This window comes from Castanea sativa, chromosome 7 (genome assembly GCF_040712315.1).
Source record: "Castanea sativa cultivar Marrone di Chiusa Pesio chromosome 7, ASM4071231v1".
In the NCBI taxonomy this organism is placed as follows: Eukaryota; Viridiplantae; Streptophyta; class Magnoliopsida; order Fagales; family Fagaceae; genus Castanea; species Castanea sativa.
The window spans coordinates 7,604,664-7,621,569 of NC_134019.1; the positions used below are offsets into that span (position 1 = coordinate 7,604,664).

Here is a 16,906-nt window from a genome sequence, read left to right on the forward strand (position 1 = left end):
CTGACTTTTAAAGGATTTTCTATAACTTGATCATGCAGGATTGTCATTTCACATTTGCAGACATGAGGAATATATTCTGCAATCCCCTCACAATATATATGTCATGATTATTAATGAATTCATTGGATTGACATGATGCTTTATATCCATAATGTTTTATCAGCTTCCTCATTCAACTTCTGAATTAGTGATTATTTCTCAATGTTTATACTTTGTAGATTGATGATGATGAGAAGGTCACCATGATTGATTTTCTACAAATGGTATCTGTAAACCATCATAATGCAAAAATGTAAGAAACACCTCCTCTTCCAATGCAGTGTCATTTATCATTGTATTCATTTATTTCTGATCATTGTTTTTTCTAATAGGAAATTGTTATATTTGATATCAATATTTTTGTTGGATATATATTTACTAATACCTTAATAATTTCAAAATTTTCAGGAACTCCAATCATGATGTTTAATGCATCTTTGAGTTTTTCCGCAAGAGGTCAGTAAGTGTTCTGGTGCTATTCTTGGATGCATTGACACCATTTTTGATGATTGGGAATTGCTTCTAGTACCTTCTTCTCTGAAAGGCTAAAATAATATGACTGCTTATGAAAGAAAGAGTTTCTTTGTAGCCAATGAACTTTGGTTCAAATGGCCCCTCCACCTTGTAAAAGCAAGGTCAAGGGTGAGGCCATGCATTCAAGACCCATCCCACACATGTAATCTATCAATAAAAAAAACAAATAAATAACATCTCTGAAGAATATCCAAGCAATACCTATTGTGTAACTGGTTGGAACTACGGCACAAGTTAACCTCATATACATGCTTGTGTTTCTTGCATGTGATTCAGCTCCTTGAGTCTCCCTTTGTTATCTCAAGTAACATATTGTATTGTTTTCCAGATTGTTATAAATTTTAAATCATGATTCAATCAGAAGAGACACTGAAATTTAACATAAAACTTTTGAGAGAGATGGTTTATGGCTAATTAACATGGGGTACTATTACAAGATAATCATAAGTTTTTTGTGCTCATATCCAATAGAATATTTTGTGCATTATGTGTGGAACTTCTTTTTATTTCATTTTTACAGAAAGCCCTTTACTTTTTACATTTTCTATTTCCTGGATTCTTGAGGTTATATACTGGACACCTCAAACCTTATGAATAGGTGAATAGGTCACCTCCCCCCCCCCCCCCCCCAAGATATCATGATAGGAATACAATTGTAAAGGTATATAAGGTTTATGACATGGATTTTTGACTTTATTGTGTGAATAGTGCCTTCATTGTTAATGCATAATATAGGGACACATGCAATCTTATCTATATACATTTTACTTGAATGATAGTTCTTAACAAATAACCAAATATTAAAGTTTGTTGTATCTATAGTTGGATCAATTTATTGTATCTGTATCCTTATTTTGGGATTTTCTCTACTGCATTTTTTTTAGCAAGTATTTAGTTGTACTCTGCTGCTGTCTCTAATGTTGTAACACAGAAATACTTACCCTGACTTTCCCTGTACAGTCATTTTTTTTTAATTCAATGAATCCTGGCACTATATAAGTTTTAATTATTTTATTTAAATTTTGAATCTAATTTGTGCATTAAGCCATCAACTTGGAATGGAACCTTTCAGTACCAAAATATGCATTGGATTGCATCCAGTTGCTCTGGTTATATAACTTAGATTAAGCTTGAGTGGTCACTTTTGCTTTGTCCAGTTTCCTTCCTTGGTGGGTTGGATATTGAAGATGATTGGTGTCAATAATGAAGATGAATGTCTTGGTGGCAACATCAATGCATGTGAATGGTACTTAGGGTGGTGCATTTGAACTCAATTTTTTTTCTTGTCCTGTGTTTTCTTTGCCTGGGTTTCCGACCTCAGTAGTTGTTGAAAACAGATGTATAGTGTCTCAAATCATAAATTCCATTTCAATAGAAGCTGGCATGGGGCCAAGAGTCTTGTAGCTCTATCGGCACATCTTGGTGTTTCTAATAGAGACATCTCGGGTTCAAAGCCCCCTCCCCTATTGTAATTATCAACTTATTAAAAAAAATTTTAAGCTGGTGTGGGAATTAGTCTTGTCAGTGCAGAGGCACAAATATCCCAGTGGGATGCGTATGTGTAGCTGGTCCCTGTTGAAGCTGCCTCCAGTCAATGCCATTGATTATCTTGACCACATTGACCCTTCATCAAAGCATAACATTGGTCCTATTTATTGGCTTTTAGAGGTTTAAGATCTATAGATATTTTCCATTTGATGCGTTTTTCTTTCTGTTATGAGAAAATTTGAACCAACATGGAGATCCTATTAGATGGGCTCAGTCAGGAACAGCTCTAATTCAAGAGATCTCTCAGATTTAATTTCTTGAAAAGAGTTAGACCAACTGTTTGTAAACAATTATTCTACCGGGTTTCCATTGTGTAACACACTGTTGGTTATTCTGACTAATAGGCTTGGGTGACTGTCTGCATCCCCAATTTGATAAGCCACTGAGCTATAGCTTAGCTGGAAATTCCTTCTATCATAATAATGGGATGAAGGGTGAGGTGAGGTTGTGGGTTCAAGAGCTACTGCATGTATGTGTAACTTATCAATAAAAAATGAATTTCCATCTTGGTACTATTTCTACAATAGTGATAAATGATAATTATTCTTATTATAGCCACCAGATTGTAAACTTCTCCTGCATTGGCTCTAGGTCGTTTATAATTCCATGCATTTTTTTTTTTATAATCCTTTTCTTGCTCAGCATTCATTTTTGTGTTTTCATTTAATTGACACTCATTGACTGAAGATTTTCAATTAATTTCCAACCTTTAGGACCAATCACTCTAATTTGATGGGGCATGTGTCAATCACACTATGGCAGTACTTCTCCATGCTGCCAAGCTACTTTGTATTATTATCAATAATTTAATTTCTTCATTCTTCCAACTTTAAAACTTAAACCACATTGAGGAAAATAAATGCTCTTAAAAATTGAGATAAACGGTCTCATCTTGGGCATTTTTTAGCACAAACAATTAATCTTTCATCTATCTTCTTTTAGTTCCACTTATCTGTCTCTCCCTAGTGTTATACAGTTTAGCCTCTGTACTGGTCCCATCAACTAGTATAATGACACAATCATATAGTTTTTTTAGAGGTGGCTAAGAGACCAATCTATTAAATCAATGTGCATCAGGCACACCAACTTCCATATGTTCGTTCATAACCTATGCAAATCCAGATTCATCATTTATAACTTTTGCGCTTTTTCTGCATATCTGTTGGTTTGAGTTATGTTTAGTTTATTATCAAGGGCATAAATGCATTGCTCGTGGAGAAGGTAGCCGGCATGACAGGTTTAAAGAATTCCAAAGTTGTACTTTCTTGGATATTCTTTTCTTCTTGCACTTTTTCTCAGATGTCCATGTGGCGGACTTTCTATGAGTTAGTAGGACTGTTTCTCGGCCTGGCATGTACTTTTCTTATTTGGAAGTATGTTCTGAAAAGTATATTTCTCATCTATGATTCTATACCACCAACTCTAACTAATCTGTTGAGGGTTTGTAGCTGACCCCAAAATTTTGGTTGTTGTTGTTGATCTATGATTCTGTACCAATGCTGTTAAATATATTGATATTGCATGCAATTCATTGAAGGAGGGATCGAGAAGGATGCAGATTCAGGTGGTGAAGAAAGTGAAGATGGAGGACACAGTTCTAAGTTAGATGAATCAGAAATAAGTGATGTTGATTCTCTGCATTTGGTAGAGCAGGTATTTTTTCTTTTGGACAAGTACTAGAAGAGCAGGTTTATTATTCATAATCTTTCACTCTAATGAAGCAGTTTGTGCTATCTATCTCACAAAATTTTCAGGGCTGAGGCCCTAAGCAAATATCTAATAGATTGGATGAGGTGCTGCTTATATGTCTGAACTCTTGCTTGGTGAGAAAGAACTGTTTATGCTAATTGAATCAACCTTTCAATATGCACAGAATAAAACTAAACTCCCTTCTGTTATGGGATTCATGGGACGCTATACGCAGATTGAGTTGTGAACAATTGAATTATAACTCATAGAATCAAGATATCTAGGCTTGGCCAGAAATGCAGGGTTATTAAATATATAATGTTTAATGGGGGCAGTTTGGCACAACCAAAATGGTAGAACATTTGAATCTTTTTTAATCTTAATCATGTTATCAAACAGTCTTCATTGAGGTCATTGTATGATTGGAATGTCTGGCTTTGGCAGCACTCCCCACATTGTCTTTGTTGACTTTGGAATTTTCAAATATGAGTGTAATGTGGTTTGATATACATCCTGTGTGTGTGAACCTTACCCTTTTTTTTTTTTACTAAATTTATTTTTTACTTATAAAAAAAGTATTATGCTCATTTACAATGTTTTTTTTTTGGGGGGGGTGGGGGGTGTTAATCTCTATGCACTTGGTCCGGAATAATACGCTACTGCTTTCATCTAATTTGAACTTAACATATGACTTGGCAACTTACTGGTTTGGGTTTAGATCAAGAGAATGAGCATCTAGTTGGAAAATTTTAAAGATACAAGCTTTTGTTCATCAAATTTTGGCATGGATACAAGGTTTAAAATTTTAATGAGATTTCGAAAGATCTTGTGAAACAATGAAAGATGGATAGCCTAGCAAAACCCATTTCTTGAGTGGAAACATGTGAATATGTTTTTGGCAATAGTTTTTGAAATTGTTATGCTTGCAAATAATCAATGAGTAAGGTATTTAAATCTTTCAATTTTGAAGTAGCAGTTTAAATGACCAAATAAAGCTTCATTGGATACCTTGTTTGGTTTAAGATTGGTTCAAGTCAGTAGTCTATTTTTCAATGTTTCAACATCAAATTCTGCACCACATATATTTTCTTGTCTTTAATGCAACCTAAAATCTCTCTCTTCTGTATCATTTTCTTCTAATTTTACCATTTTCTTTTACCAAAAAAAAAAAAAAAATTGTCATTGTAATTTCTTATATGATATGTGAAGAGGACAAAATTAAAGTAGACGGTCTCGTTTTGTAGAACCTACCAAGAGCAACTGTACTAGGTGATGGACGAACTCTCTATGGCAGATGGACCGGAAAGCAGACGGATAGAAAGTGGATAGTGGCAAAGCCACGTGGCACCCACATGGTTTAATTGGTCCTCAAGGAACTTCAAATAGAATTGTCTTTGTACTTCACGATTAACTATAGTCAACCAAATCTCTATATGGAAAGATCCCGTAAAATATGTGTATTAAAGAGGATATTCCCAAAAAGAAAACACATTCTTTGCCAAGAAACCAAAGTTGGTTCTACACTACTATAAAAACCCAAAACTCTCAGAAATCAAGGTATGTATAATTTCCCCCAGCTCTAGCACTCTAGAGTTGTGAAAGTTCTCTAACTTAACATTTGGAGGGTATTTGGCCAGTACCACACCGGTACTCTCTATAAGGTCTTCTTCTTCTTCATCTTTGTTGTGCAGGTCTCATCTAGAGCGTGCGAGGATCGTGTACCTTACTGACGATTTTCGGCATCATCAGTTGACATCGTTTGTGGGAAGGGTTCATAAGCCATATTACCGCTTCCCGGACAAAAAGTTGCATGGTTCTTACTCGCTCAATGGCGACCACCAACAATAACCAAGGAGACGAACCACGTACCACTGCCCTTGGGAGATAGGTTCAAGTGCTTGCCACGGCTGTTGAACGCCTCACCAAGCAAAACCATGACCTTGAAGAACAGCTGCGCCAAAGGGACGCCGAGCCCCAAAATCAAGAAGAGGAGCAAGAGGGGGACAGCCTTCAGCACACCAACGGTATGCAGAATAGAGAAGGGCCAGAAGGCGGCAATGCCATGAGTAAACCGATTTCCACAGATATCGCCTCGCTGCAACTGGTCGTGGAGATGTAGATGATGAAGGAACAAATGGATTTGATGATGAACGCCCTTAGAGGACAGGTATCAAGTGATCTTGACGAACTGGTACATTGGACGGATTCACCCTTCACTGCATCTGTCACTTCATTCCCCCTCCCATCGAAGTTCCGTATGCCACAAGTAGAAGCCTACAACAAGTCAAGGGATCCTTTGGACCACTTGGAGTCGTTCAAGACCCTCATGCATTTGCAAGGCATAGCGGACAAGATCATGTGCAGAGCCTTTTCCACTACATTGAGAGGTCCCACAAGAATACGGTTTAGCAGATTGATGCCAAACTCTATCAGTATCTTCAAGGAGTTGAGCGCCCAGTTTGCCTCACACTTTATCGGGAGGCACAAGTACAAGAAGTCCACTGCATGCCTAATGAATATCAAGCAACGAGAGGATGAGACAGTGAGGTCTTACATCACCTGCTTCAATAAGGAGGCCCTCTCGATTAATGAAGCTGACGACAAGATATTCGTGGCTGTGTTCACCAATGGGTTACGGAAGGGGAATTTTTTGTTTTCTTTATACAAAAATGACATGAAAACCATGTCGGACGTACTTTACAGGGCTACAAAGTACATGAACAGTAGAGAAAGAGAGAAAAGCCCAAGAAAGAGAGAAAGACAAGAAGAAACATAACAAGATATGGGACGGAAGGCCACAAGGACGGGAGATAGACGAGAGGATAGGCGCTCCAAATCCCCCACTGGAAGGTTCGCGAGTTTCACCCTACTAAATGCCCCAATTGATTAGGTCCTAATGCAGATTAAGGACAAAGGATCCTTGACATTTCTTGGCAAGCTAAAAGGAGACCCCAACAAGAGGTCTAGAGATAATTATTGCCTTTTCCACCGAGATTATGGCCATAATGCGTCTGACTGCTACGACATGAAGCAGCAAATAGAAGCCTTGATCAGACAAGGAAAATTACAAAGATTCGTTAGCAAAGAAAGGACGGGCCAACCACATGGGCAAGGTGCCTGAAGGGAAAACGAGCATCCCAGACCACCCATAGGAGACATAAGGATGATTGTAGGGGGCACTACAACTTCTTGTTCGACCAAGAAGGCGTGCAAGACCCGTCTCAGGATGCTTCAGAAAGTCCAGTTGATGGGTTTAGTCCCGAAGATGGCGCGCATCGATAACCCTATAATCGGGTTTATAGAGGAGGATGCTCAACGTCTCCACCACTCACACGACGATGCGCTTGTAGTAAGCATATAGATTGGGGACTACAACACTCACAGGGTCCTGGTGGACAATGGGAGCTTTGCCGCTAGACTTTACTACCCAGCCTTCCAGCAGATGAGGATTGAGAGAGAACAGCTGATTCCAACTAACATACCACTCGTTGGATTCAGAGGAACAAGAGTGTACCCACTTGGTGCAGTCACTTTGCCCGTAATAGTCGGTGACTACCCTCAACAAATCACCAAGGATGTCATATTCCTAGTTGTAGACTGTTCATCCGCATATAACGCCATCTTGGGTTGTCCTACCCTTAATTCGTGGAAGGTCGTAACCTTTACTTATCACCTGTTAATCAAGTTCCCCACCAAATATAGAGTGGGAGAGGTACGAGGAGATCAAGTAGTAGCATGTGAATGCTACATTACCATGCTGGAGATGGACGACCATTTACAAACCATGTGCATAAAAGAACATCGGACGGTGGCAGAACCAAAAGAATGTTTGGAAGAGGTACTCCTTGATGACTCTAAGCTCGAGTGAATGACAAGAATAGGTACACTTGCTAGCCTGCCAGCCCGTTGGGCACTCATATCATTTCTAAGGGAGAACCAGGACATCTTCGCTTGGAGCCATGAAGACATGCTCGAAATCGATCCTTCGGTCATAGTCCATAAGCTGAACGTATCGCCCTCTTTTTCTCCCATCCGTCAGAAGAAGCAGGTATTCGCGCAAGAACAGGACATGGCCATAGTAGAATAGGTTCTCAAGTTGCTAGAAGCAAAGTTAATACGAGAAGTATACTACCCCGATTGGCTGGCTAACATGGTGATGGTCAAAAAGGCCAACGGGAAGTGGAGGATGTGCGTAGACTTCATGGAATTGAATAGGGCATGCCCCAAGGATAGCTACCCATTTCCACGGATTGACATCTTGGTGGATTCGACCGCAAGATACTAATTGCTGAGCTTCGTGGACGCATTTTCTGGTTACAACCAGATCAAGCTGGACGAAGTTGATCAGGAGAAGACTTCTTTCGTCACTAGCCATGGTCTTTTCTTCTATAAAGTAATGCCATTAGGTCTCAAGAACGCGGGTGCCACATATCAAATGTTGATGAACAAGATGTTCGCACATCAGATTGGAAGGAACGTTCAAGTCTACGTCAATAACATGTTAGTAAAGAGTCTACTAGAAGACCACCATTTGGACGACCTTAGGGAAAGCTTTGATACCCTTCGTTCGTACAACATGAAACTAAATTAGAACAAATGTGCATCCAGGGTGATGGTTGGAAAGTTCCTAGGGTTTATGGTATCCCAAAGAGGTATTGAGGTTAACCAGGACAAAATATAGGCAATAATGGAGATGACGTCGCCAATGAATATCGAGGAAGTACAAAGCCTCAACGGCAAAGTAGTCGCACTAAATAGGTTCGTCTCAAGAGCAAGGGACAAGTGCCTGCCTTTCTTCTGCACGTTGAAGAAGTCGTTTGAATGGACGGCTGAATGTTAGCAAGCGTTCGAAGACTTGAAAGCATACCTCTCCTCCCCACTGCTACTGAGTCCCTCAAAACTGAGGGAGGAATTGTTCCTCTATCTGGCCATCTCCCCAGCAGCTGTCAGCGCAGCCTTAGTCAGGGAAGAAGACAGGGTACAGAAGCCTGTATACTACACTAGCCGGGCGCTCCGAGGCGTATAAAAGAGGTACCCCCTGATAGAAAAGCTCGCCTTCGCGTTGGTAATTGTAGCTCGTAAGCTTAAACCATACTTCCAAGCTTACACTGTGGTCGTCTTGATAGATAAACCCCTATAAAAAGCAATGAGCAGCCCTGAAGTAGTTGGGCGGATGACGCTATAGGCGAATTCGACATCCAGTATCACCCACTAATGGCCATAAAAGGGCAAGTCATCGCTGACTTCATCGCAGAATTCATTAACAAGGAGGACCAAGGGGCAGGAGCGCAGTTGCAATGGAGTATCCACACGAACGGATTGTCCAACAAACAGGTAGGCAAAGCTGGCATAGTACTGCATTCTCCAGAAGGTGACGAAATCAAATGCATGATTCGACTTGACTTCCCTAAGACTAATAACGAGGCGGAGTACGTAGCCTTAATAGCAAGGCTAGACCTAGCCAGAGCGGCAGAAGCTACAAATGTGGTCATGTTTTGCGACTCTCAGGTAGTCAGAAGTCAAGTGACCAGTGATTGCGAATGCAAGGGCGAACGGATGAAGAAGTACCTGGAGCAAGTAAAGTATCAAGGGAACGACGTCCAAGCGAAGTTCGTTCAAATCCCAAGGGAAGGAGAACAAGCAAGTCGATCACCTCGCCAAGGCTGCATTAGCAGAACACATGCTTATCCCTAGCCAGGTACTATCCTTTGTTCAAAATTCACGATTAATAAACAGCATCAGTGTGCAGGAGATAGGTTCCGAAAAAAACTAGACCACGCCAATAGCCTCCTAATTGAAGGACGATATGCTACCAGACGGTAAGGAAGCTGCTACGAAGTTGAAGGTACAGGTAGCACGGTTCGTACTAATAAAAGGCATCTTGTACAAAAGGGGCTTCTCCCGTCTGCACCTGAGGTGTCTTAACTCCGAGGAAGCAGATTATGTCATGAGAGAAATCCATGAAGGAGTATGCCAGAACTATTCAAGATCGCGGTCTTTAGTGCATAAACTGATTAGGGTAGGATACTATTAGCCCACCATGCAGAAGGATGTCTATGAGTACGTCAAAGCTTGTGATAAGTGTCAGAGGTTTGGCAACCTCATCAGGCAACCAACAGAGGAGCTCACCCCAATGACAGCTCCATGGCCCCTCGCTCAATGGGGGTTGGATATCATGGGCCCGTTCCCAACAATAGTTAGAGAATTGAAGTTCTTGGTAGTCGGTATAGACTACTTCACCAAATGGGTAGCCAAAGCCCTCGCCACCATCACGAAGAAGAATGTCTGAAACTTTGTATGGAGGAACATCATTTGCAGGTACGGTATACCTAGAGTACTAGTCTCGAACAACGGGAAACAGTTTGAGACAACGATTCATTCAGAGATTTTTGCTCACAATTGAAGATCAAGAATCGCTACTCATCACCTGCCCACCCTTAAGCCAACGCACAAGTTGAAATCACGAACCGATCCTTGCTCAAAATCATCAAGACTCAGCTCGAGGGAGTAAAGGGAATATGGCTGGAAGAATTACCAAGCATTTTATGGGCTTACAGGATGACTACAAGGACACTTACAAGAGAGACTCCGTTTCGACTAGCATATGGAAGCGAGGCAGTCATCCCAGCTAAGGTCGGACTTAAAAGTTACAGAGTTGAAAATCATGAAGAGAGTAGGAACAATAAAGCTATGCGCCTTCAGTATGATTTAGTGGACGAAGTCAGAGCGATGGCTGAGCAAAGTTTAACACAGTACCAGGACCTCATGGCCAAGCATTACAACTCCAAAGTTAGAAACAGGGACTTCCAAGTTGGGAATCTTGTCTTGAGGAAGGTGATGACAAGAAATCCAGGAGAGGGAAAGCTAGGACCTAATTGGCAAGGACCCTACAGGATCGCGTCATGGCAGAGGAGAGGTACCTACCACTTGGAGACGCTGGATGGGCAAAAACTGCTCCACCCATAGAACGGGAAACACCTAAAAAAATACTACTAGTAGACAAGGGTATGAACGGCGACACTCCTCATTTCTAGTTTACTTCCTCTTAGATAATTTTTACTATTCACAGTACTATTTAGGCTCGAAGGGTGGTTTTTTTTATTTCTTTCTAAGAACAATTTCTACATACATGTTTTTCATAATAAGAGGAGTAATTCAGATATGTTGTGCGTATGTTTACTATTTGTTAAGTCCACAAAGTGGATAGGATCATCCTAAAAGGGTGGCTATATCTATTTTGTCCACAAGTGGACGGACTTATCCTAAAAGGATGACTCACATTCACTAAGTCTACAACGTGGACAGGTCATCCTAAAAGGATGACCTATTTCTATTAAGTCCACAAGTGGATAGGCTCATCCTAAAGGGATGACTCATATTCATTTAGTCCATAAAGTGGACGGGATCATCCTAAAAGGGTGGTCTATATCTATTAAGTCCACAAGTGGACGGGCTTATCATAAAGGGATGACTCACATTCATTAAGTCCATAAAGTGGACGGGATCATCCTAAAAGGGTGGCCTATATCTATTAAATCAACAAGTCGACAGGCTCATCCTAGAGGGATGACTTATATCTGTTAGGCCCACAAAGTGGACGAGATCATCCTAAAAGGATGGCTTATATCTATTAAGTCCACAAGTGGACAGGCTCACCTGAAAGGGATGACTTACATTTATTAACAAAGTGGACGGGATTATCCTAAGGAGATGACTTGTACTTATTAAGTACACAAACGGATGGGCTCATCCTAACAGGATGACTCACATTCATTAAGTCCCCGAGTGGACAGGTTCGTCCCAAGGAATGATTTGAATTTATCAAGTCCATAAGTGGACGAATATATTGCAAACATATATTGACAGGTATATGATCAAAATACAGACACCAAATATTAAAATATTATAAAAGCCCAATAAAGGGCAAATGTCTACATGCAAGGCCTAAAATAGGCAACGGTTAACTAGAAACATTGTTCTCCCAAAAATCTTTACATGTTTAAAAGAAAAATTAAATAAAAAAAGAAAGATTTACTCTTGATCCACAGGGTCCTCTCCGTCCTTCCTTTTGGCAGTCTGATCCCCCCCAAGTGGCCAGGCTTCGTCCCCAACGATTTTGGCTTCATCGACAGGAGCAGTCTCCCCGTTACCTTAAGGGTCAGCAAACAGTGTCATCAACGAACAGCTCGTTGGTGCTTTCAGAGTAGACGGGCTGGGCTGGAGTCTAGGCCTGGGGGTCAATGAAAATGTGGGACAGGTCCAAGTTAGGAAAAGAAGCCTTGACCGGACAGAAGTAGTCATCAAAGCCGTCCACAAACGAGTCGCTGAGCTCCGCTAGGAGGGCATTGGAATCACGATACTCCTGTATCGCATCTTCCTTAGCCTGATGGAACTGATCATTGGCGTCTTTGATTTCTCCTTCCTTGTCCTCAAGGACTTTCCTCAGCACCTCCATCTGTTTCTCCAATTCGCCCCGAAGTTGCTCTGATGCTGCAAGTTTTTTCTCCTGGACCACCTTCCAGGCCTTCAGCTCTGCCACCGTCGCCTTTGCCTTAGCCCTGACACGGTCCAACGCCATTTCATGAGAAAGACAACAGTTCGTCAACCCTTTTATCATTAGCATCTCATGCAGAAACCAAGAAAGGGTTAAAAGAGTACAGAGACAATTTGACAAAAAGAGGAAAGGGACGGGCATATTCACCTGTGCAATGCTAAAGAGACCCGTCTCCCCCATGGCCTCAGTTGCATGATTGCTTAAGTCCTCATAATCGTCGGCTTTGATGATGGACGAAAGCTACTCCAGTGCGTACCAAGGGTCCTCACGGAAGAGGACGAGTGGTTTTTTGGTGATGGGAACCTAACCCGTTATGAGACCCTTACCCTTCCCCAAACCGGGCAAGTTAGGCGTCTTCTTTGTTTCAGCCTTAACCCTAACAGTTGACTCCGCCATGACCTTGGATATTTTAAGGGGATGGTCGGTCTTCTCCAACCATCTCCTCTTCATGAACGGGATGAATTGAACGACAACCTTAGGAGGCAAGCTGCCTTCCTACTTCTTCTTTGCAATAGCCTCCTGCTTTATAAAGGCTCTCCTCTTGCCTTCCTCCATTTCTACATCAAGGTAGATGGAAAGAAAAAGTTAGGTAAATTACAATAATTAAAAGGAGAAAATAAGGGACGACGGACTTACGTTTGCGTGCCTAACTGTCGTAGCGACGGGCAGTTTCAGTGGGCTCAGGACCGTCGCAGTACCAATGAATCGTGTCCAAGGTAACAAGCTTCGCCCACGTCCTCTTCTTCAATTTAATCAAAAAAATTTTCTCTAGAAAGCTCCATTACTCCAAGGTCGCCTCTGGATGGTCTTGAGTTGCAAAAAAGGGGACGGTTAGACCAACAACGATAAATAAAAGATAAAATTCAAGCCAGACGGACACCTACCAAATGGAGGAATATGCCCCAAGTTTTGTCTATGGGCATGTACTCTTAATCATGTGGGTGATACATCCAGTCGTCACCCTAGATGAAGAAATACTGACTCTTCCAGTTTCTGTTGGAGTCAAAAGTGTCACACACTAGCCTAAGTACAAGCTTCCTTGGTAGGAAGCTGTACATAACCTTGGACTGGCTGATCTGAGATGGACTGTAGCAATGGAAGAACTCCTCCACTATTATCCTACGCTCCTTGTCACTCAATACTCCATACAAGACTTTTGCACCAAGAAACACTCTCTAGCCATTCAAAGAGATTTAGGTGACAGCAAGCCCTAGGTATTGAAGAAGACGACGATGAAGAGCACTTAGAGGGAACCTAAGTCTCGCCTTAAACATCTACTCATATACCCAAACGTCCTCGACCCTTGTAGTAACACTTTTCAAACTTAAAAGGTAAGCAGATAAAGATGTTGATGGGGATCTGGTACCTCTCCTTAAGGGACTCGAAGTGTTTTTACTTGACGGTATAATGAAAATCGTTTATCGTCCATAATGGGAGAAGGATAAACTCCCTAAGGCCATTTGGACCTATAACGGACTAGGTGGGAGGTTCAACGTAGATTTTGCTTGAACTATTTGAGTCACCACCTAAGCCCCCCTTTGATCCGACCACGTCCACGTCTTTATCCTCCTCCAAAGGAGAACTGGCAGATGGATCCCTTTCGTGATGAGAAGTGCCGGAGTCGTCATGACTAGATGGATACACCTCATCGTAGCCTGCTCCTTCGCGGACACACGATTGATCACTCAACGCCTCACTAGACATCTGTCACCTACACGTGATGGCTAAACCCCTAAGACTCTAAAGGTCTACGTAGATGACGGACAAGTGAACGGTCACCAGAAAGCGACGAGTTGTGGACAGTAAAAATGAGAGGGAGAAGCAACAAATATATATATATATATATATATATATATATATATATATATATATATATATATAGAGAGAGAGAGAGAGAGAGAGAGAGAGAGAGAGAAGGAATGGCACAGAAGACAATGGGACGCTTCTGTACGAGCAATTAGCCACTAGAAACATGCCATGTGCCCTTATTGCATTAATGGCACTAGGCTAGCTTGTCAAATTAGAATGCATTTCCTAAGGGTTGAGTTAAACCGTCACTCTACGGGTCCATCTAGGAGATAAGGCGATGAACCCATAGAGTTAGGGGGCAACTGAAGAGGACAAAATTAAAGTAGACGGTCTCATTTCGCAAAACCGCAACTGTAATAGGTGGTGGACGGACTCTGTATAGTAGACAGACAGGAAAGCAGACGGATATAAAGTGGATGGTGGCAAAGCCACGTGGCACCCACATGGTTTAATTGGTCCTCAAGGAACTTCAAATGGAAATGTCTTGTACTCCACGATTAACCATAGTTAAACAAATCTCTATATGGAAAGATCTCGTAAAATACATGTATTAAAGAGGATCATCCCTACAAGGAAACATCTTCTTCGCCAGGAAACTAAAGTCGGTTCTACATTACTATAAAAATTCAAAACCCTTAGAAATCAAGGTACACATAATTTCCTCCAGCTCTAGCACTTTAGAGTTGTGAAAGTTCTTTAACTTAACCTTCGAATGGTATTTGGCCGGTACCACACAAGCATTCTCTATAAGGTCTTCTTCTTCTTCTTCTTCTTCTTCTTCTTTGTTATACAGGTCTTATCTAAAGCATGCAAGGATCATGTACTTTACTGACAATTTTTGGCATCATCAATATGTAACTTTGTAGACATTAAATTATGATGAGGAACATAGTGAAGAGTAGAATCAACAAAACTCTAAAGTGGGTCAAACCAATGCACCTGAAACTCGAGATGCTTTTGACAAGGTACATTATCATTTCATGATTTTTCTTTTTTTTTCTTTTTATAAATAAATTCAGGATTTTGTTCATGATCTTCAATTTTATCTTTAGTAAAGATGCTACATTGTTTGAGTTAGAGCTCATTGAGTTAGAGCTCATTGGCTAGAGATGCTACATTGTTTGTGATGTTCAAACATCTCTTTTATATATTAGAAGCTATTGGTGGAATGCAAAGCCATTTTAATGTAAGTTTGTTTTCCCAGGAGGAAGATAATCAGACCATGATTACTAAAGACACTGAATTGAAAAGGCATTTGAGAAATCAGAATCGCCGTTGTTAGGACATATGTGGAACTTGTTATGTACATAGGTTATTTAGAATTTGTTAATCCTTTGGCAAAACACACTCTACTTGTAATTGGGTAGATCTAGGATGGTTTAAGTCTTCAAGCAACATTGTGTTCAAGTCAAGAGTTAAAGCGATGCAAGTCTATTCAAGAATCAAGTGAAGAATTGTTTTATTTTAAAGCTCGACAGATAGCTTGACAAATTGTATCTATCGAGGTTTAAAAGGAGCTTTTAGCCTAATGGTTGACAGTAGCTTGACAGATAGTCTATCTATCGAGGTTTACAAAAATCAGATTTTCAGATCTATTTTTCATGCATATCCAAGCTATTTGTGTATGATTTCTTTTCTCACAACCCTAGACATATATAAGGATTATTTTAAAGGTCATCACACAAGAGATCAGAGCATCCCTTAATGCATTGTGTGACCAGAGACAAAAGTTGACCTAGTTCATATTTCTCTAAAAGAAGCTGCTGCGTTTGTACGCCGTAGGTTTTTGTAACTAAGGAGCTTCTTGATCTTCATCATGTGGATGAACTGAAGAACTTTGCAGCCAACATCTTTGTACTGGGATCCGCGCATCGATTGGTTAGTCATGTACTGGGAGCTGTGCATTGAAATGAGAGATTATCACTACATTGCAAGTCCAATTGTGTACTGGGGTAAGGGTTCAATTGTAGGTTGGTATAAGGTACTTGGATTCCTTTACTTGTAACTGCTTGTTTTGATAATAGTGGATTCTCGAAAGTGGTGACCTTAAATTCACCCAGTGGGGTTTTGCCTCGGTGGTTTTCTCCATTCGTAAACAAATCACTCATGTCAAATTTAATTTTCGTAGCATTTAGTTATTTTGTGATTTGTTTGTGCTACCACGCATATTGCATGTTAAATTGACTTAATTAATTTACTTAGCTAATTAATTAGTTAATTTACCCAAGGGGTCAATATATTCTTGGCCTATCAGCCGTGTTATAGAATCAATGGGTGGAGGATGGAAGACTCATGGCTCCAGAAGTACCAACAAAGACAAGGGTCATAGTTCCTCTCATAATTCCAAAATCTAGAAACAATTGAGGAGCTGGTGAAGTTTGTGGAGAATCACCAAGTTATTCCAGGCATGGAGGCTCTCAATTAAATTAGTTGTGGCAATGAAAAACAAATTAGAAAATAAAATAAAAACAAATTAGAAAAGAATATTTTATCCCAGCAATCTATAATCAATGCTACATGTCTTTCTCACTATCATAATTTCTAGAGAAAATTCGTCCTCATCATTGTGAACATGAAGTAATTTTTTTTTTTTTCAATAAAACTTCATTAATTACTTAAAAAAAAAAAAGAAAAAAAAAAAAGCTAAGTTGCACCGGTACAGATACAAGTATTGGTACGGTACGTGTACAGGTATAAGGATACAACGTTTCTTGAAAAACTTAGGGTACGATA

At 40.4% G+C, this 16,906-nt stretch overlaps 1 protein-coding gene across 1 annotated transcript; it reads left to right on the forward strand.

Annotated features, from left to right (window-relative positions):
• The first annotated feature begins 5,944 nt into the window (after window positions 1–5,944).
• Window positions 5,945–6,931, forward strand: LOC142643912 (uncharacterized). Its single transcript, XM_075818626.1, has 2 exons — window positions 5,945–6,502; window positions 6,713–6,931. The coding sequence occupies exons 1-2, from the start codon at window positions 5,945–5,947 to the stop codon at window positions 6,929–6,931; spliced, it is 777 nt and encodes a 258-aa protein (XP_075674741.1).
• Window positions 6,932–16,906: the final 9,975 nt, after the last annotated feature.